General features: G+C 35.4%; 1 protein-coding gene across 4 annotated transcripts in view; it reads right to left on the bottom strand.

The window, feature by feature from the left end:
- The window catches only part of LOC107721333 (uncharacterized), a 6,077-nt gene extending 4,033 nt beyond the window's left edge, over positions 1–2,044 (bottom strand). The window contains exons 1-3 of one of the 4 annotated variants that reach the window (XM_016529472.1): positions 1,876–1,932; positions 1,200–1,439; positions 626–796 (exon numbers count right to left, since the gene is read on the bottom strand). Coding sequence is in view for 1 of the 4 variants with exons in the window: in XM_016529326.1 (XP_016384812.1) it covers positions 1,876–1,945 (70 nt within the window). In the remaining 3 variants the exon portion in view is untranslated. Of the gene's footprint in view, positions 1–625; positions 797–1,199; positions 1,440–1,875 lie in introns of all 4 variants that reach the window. The other 3 variants (XM_016529403.1, XM_016529557.1, XM_016529326.1) reach the window with 3 other exon arrangements.
- Positions 2,045–3,838: the final 1,794 nt, after the last annotated feature.

Below are 3,838 nucleotides of genomic sequence, written 5' to 3' on the forward strand. Positions count from 1 at the left end.
AAACGGCATTTATTGTTTGAATACTGCAATACAATGGACAAAATTTGAAATCTGAGACTTTGTTTCATATTAAAAGTACCAAAGTGCTTATTGCGATATATTGGACGTTCAGTCCACTAACTGAAAACAGGCTAGGCTAATCGATTCTTGGGATTTAAGAATCGATATCGTTCCGTAAAAATGAGAATCGATTAAAATCGAGATAACGATATTTTTTTACCCAGCCCTATCAGTGAGGGAGGGGGGGGGAATAAATCAATAAAAACACATGGCAGAATTAAAAAATATTGGGTAAAATGGTTCATTTTGAATTAGACCGTACTATTTTATTGATTTACTGAATTAATTTACTGAACCAGCACTAAATTATTCTATTTACGACTGATAGTTCTCTGTCCCTTCACCACCTTGGATAATTATCCCTGAGCTTGTTGTTATTCATTTTACTTTGCCTTTAAGAAGGATATGTCTTAATATGCCTTAAAGAAGGATTCTTAGAAACCAGCATAATAGTTCTATCTTTTGGAACAGCCCAGAGTGTGCCTTTAAATTATGTCTACGTAGGCAGCTGGCCAGATTTTAGAACAGAGCCAGTCTCTTTGTAAGTGAAAGAGCTGCGACCCACCAGTATGTTTCAGTGATGCGTGAACAGGAGCGCCACTGTGCTGGTTAGTCAGCCAATGCGAGATGTAGAGAGGCCAATAAACCGGGCTCGGTCCTCTGACAGTCTGCGCTGCGGCCCACTTTGAGCAGTGCCATGGTTTTAGGGGCCAGTTTGAGCCGTCGTCTCAGCTGGCTGAAAGAACAACATTGTCCAGAGAAACACGGTGAACATAAAATGGTTCAGAGGGCCACAATGAAAAGTTTGTCTATTTAACCATAGGGGGGAAAGATTTTGAAAATAAAGAAAAGCATTCTGCACCATAGGCCACCACTGAAATCTAAACAAATTTGACATTGACTGTATTTCCATGTCAGCTTTGGGAAATGCAGCAGAAATTGTAATGAATATTTTGCATTAAATAATAATAAAACAATGACAATAGAAGAGTTTAAAAGACTTTAGCGACTCTGACTAAAGAACGGCACTGCACATTTTTAACTTTACACAGACTATTGTGCCATATTGTGTCTCTTACAGTTTTACATTCAAGTATTTGCACTTATCTACATCATCAATAATAAAGTAGAAGCCTTACCTTTTTATCGGCTTTCTTGGGCAACTTCAAACCCAAAGGTTTGGATTTTATGAGCTAGACACTCACTAAAATCCCTAAGCAGCAGTTCAGCTGCAGTACCGTTGCTTGAACTGGCAGAGTCTTAAACTATGCTTGGGTTTCTTATTATGCAACAAAACTGGCCGGAGGTGACGTGCCGTTAGCAACCACTGTTTCTCCTGCCTGGTCCAGAACGCATGCAGCTGTCCTCCATGTTCTGTCCTGAAAACACCAGGGTGTTTCCATACTTCATCAGCATGTCAGAGCTCGCTCAAGATTTACTTTCCATCTCACCTCTCGCACAGAGCATTACGAGCGCTTGTAAACATGAACCATGACCTGTTCGTTCTCAACTACCATCACTTTTGATCGTTAAATCCTCTTCATAGCTTTGAATAAAGGATCTACACACAATGGACCAATTCATAAAGATTCTCCTTCACAGAGAATTCCTGGCAGCTTTGCCTGTGCTGACTCACAGTTTCCTGTAACTAACTAATCTGAGCTGTCAAAAGACAAAATATTTTTATGTTTTTGTTAAAGTGGTTGAATTGCCTTTAGATAAACACTGTCTACATATGGCTCCATTTACAGTAAGTCAGGTCTAAACAGAAAGAAAAAAAGACAAGACAAGACAAGACAAGATAAAATGCAATACCTGTTTGTCGGCAGTCAAACACATGTCCATCTCTCGGTCTGAGCGACTGAGGACCTGACAGATCATTCATGGGCTGCGGGGGTTGGGTTTACCGGATTCAGAGGCTGCCAAAGCACAAGACCGTGTCCTCAGCATCTTGCTATGCATGACCGGCTAAGCCAAGAAGGAAAATGTTAACTACATCTGGGAACACCGTGAGACAGTCAATAAAAAAATATGATGTAAGCACAGATGAAGCTTATAAAAGCATGTGCATGAAGCAGAGCAGGGTGAGGTCTACTGGAAGTTCTGGAAATCTTGATGAATACTACACTCTAAAAAATGCTGGGTTAAAAAGGGACAAACCCAGCTATTGGGTTGTTTTGAACCCAACCGCTGGGTCAAAACAACCCAACTGCTGGGTTTATCACTTTTTAACCCAGCGCTGGGTTATATTTAACCCAGCATTTTTTAGAGTGTATAAGAAAGATTTAAAAACCTAAAGAGTATGCGATTATAATTGTTGTGTTTTCAAACAACATTTCTATTCATATTTTTTATGATTTATCATCCTTATTTATGAATTTAAATGCAAAATAAATCCCAAAGCTTAAGAATAATTTTGGTTTCACTACGCGAGTAGTTTGAAAATGTCTTTGGATAATAGTAATGTATGACGTGGAAGGTTTTTAGATAATATTTATTGGTAACTACAATAAGGTTCCATTTGTCAGCAGTTAACTACATCATTTAACATGAACTAACAACAATAATAGTAATGTATGATGTGGAAGGTTTACTACAGGTAACTACAATAAGGTTCCATTTGTCAGCAGTTAACTACATCATTTAACATGAACTAACAACAATGAGAAATACTTCTAAAACATGATTAATTTTAACATTTACTAATACATTATTAAAATCAAAGGTTGTATCTGTTATTATTTAATGGACTTGAGCTAACATGAACATGAATTTTTATTATCTAACATTAATCAAGATTAATAAATACTGTAACAAATGTATTGCTCGTTATTAGTTAATGCATTAACCAGCATTAACTTATATGAACTTATTGTAAATGGTTACTTATTTTTATTATTATTATTAAATACTGGCAATTAGACAAGAAATTAGGAGGGAATTTTTGAATGTATTGTGAATGTAGAACATAACAGAGAATCATTTTGATTTGAAGTGTTCTAATAATATTTACAGTAAATGATATGATTGTATAATTAAAGTTTATAGAGAGTGAGAAGCTTAAGGAATAATACACGTAAATTAAATTACAAGTAACGCGAGTTACGTAATCAGATTACTTTTTTCAAGTTAATTCAACTCACTCACTTACAAAAAAAAAAAAAGCAGATTTAGTTTTCCTCAAAATTAATAAAAACAGTTAAAAGCAACTCAGAATATGACTCAAAGCTGCAATAATTAAATATGTTAAATAATACAAAAATCCTTTATGTATTTAATCCCATTTTATTAACCAATTTGCTGCTGACCTTCGGTGATCCAATTCAACCATACTAATAAGCAAAAATTACACAAGATAAACTAACATTTCTTCTTCTTTTTTTATTGCTGAAGAGTGTTGAACTTTCTTCTTCTGTGTATGCTGTCAGAATATGACTCAAAGCTGCAATAATTAAATATGTTAAATAATACAAAAATCCTTTATGTATTTAATCCCATTTTATTAACCAATTTGCTGCTGACCTTCGGTGATCCAATTCAACCATACTAATAAGCAACAATTACACAAGATGAACTAACATTTCTTCTTCTTTTATTATTGCTGAAGAGTGTTGAACTTTCTTCTTCTGTGTATACTGTACAGACGTTAATTTACATTTCCTTCAGCCTGAGGCTTTTGGTGTGAAAGGGCCAAAAATATAACTTTTTATAACATTGCGTGTAAATCACTCGCATATGCGACTAAATCTTCACTCTGGGCGACTAAATGATGTCTAAT

The sequence above is a fragment of the Sinocyclocheilus rhinocerous genome, unplaced genomic scaffold (genome assembly GCF_001515625.1).
Source record: "Sinocyclocheilus rhinocerous isolate Xijiao unplaced genomic scaffold, SAMN03320098_v1.1 scaffold1813, whole genome shotgun sequence".
NCBI classification, from domain to species: Eukaryota; Metazoa; Chordata; class Actinopteri; order Cypriniformes; family Cyprinidae; genus Sinocyclocheilus; species Sinocyclocheilus rhinocerous.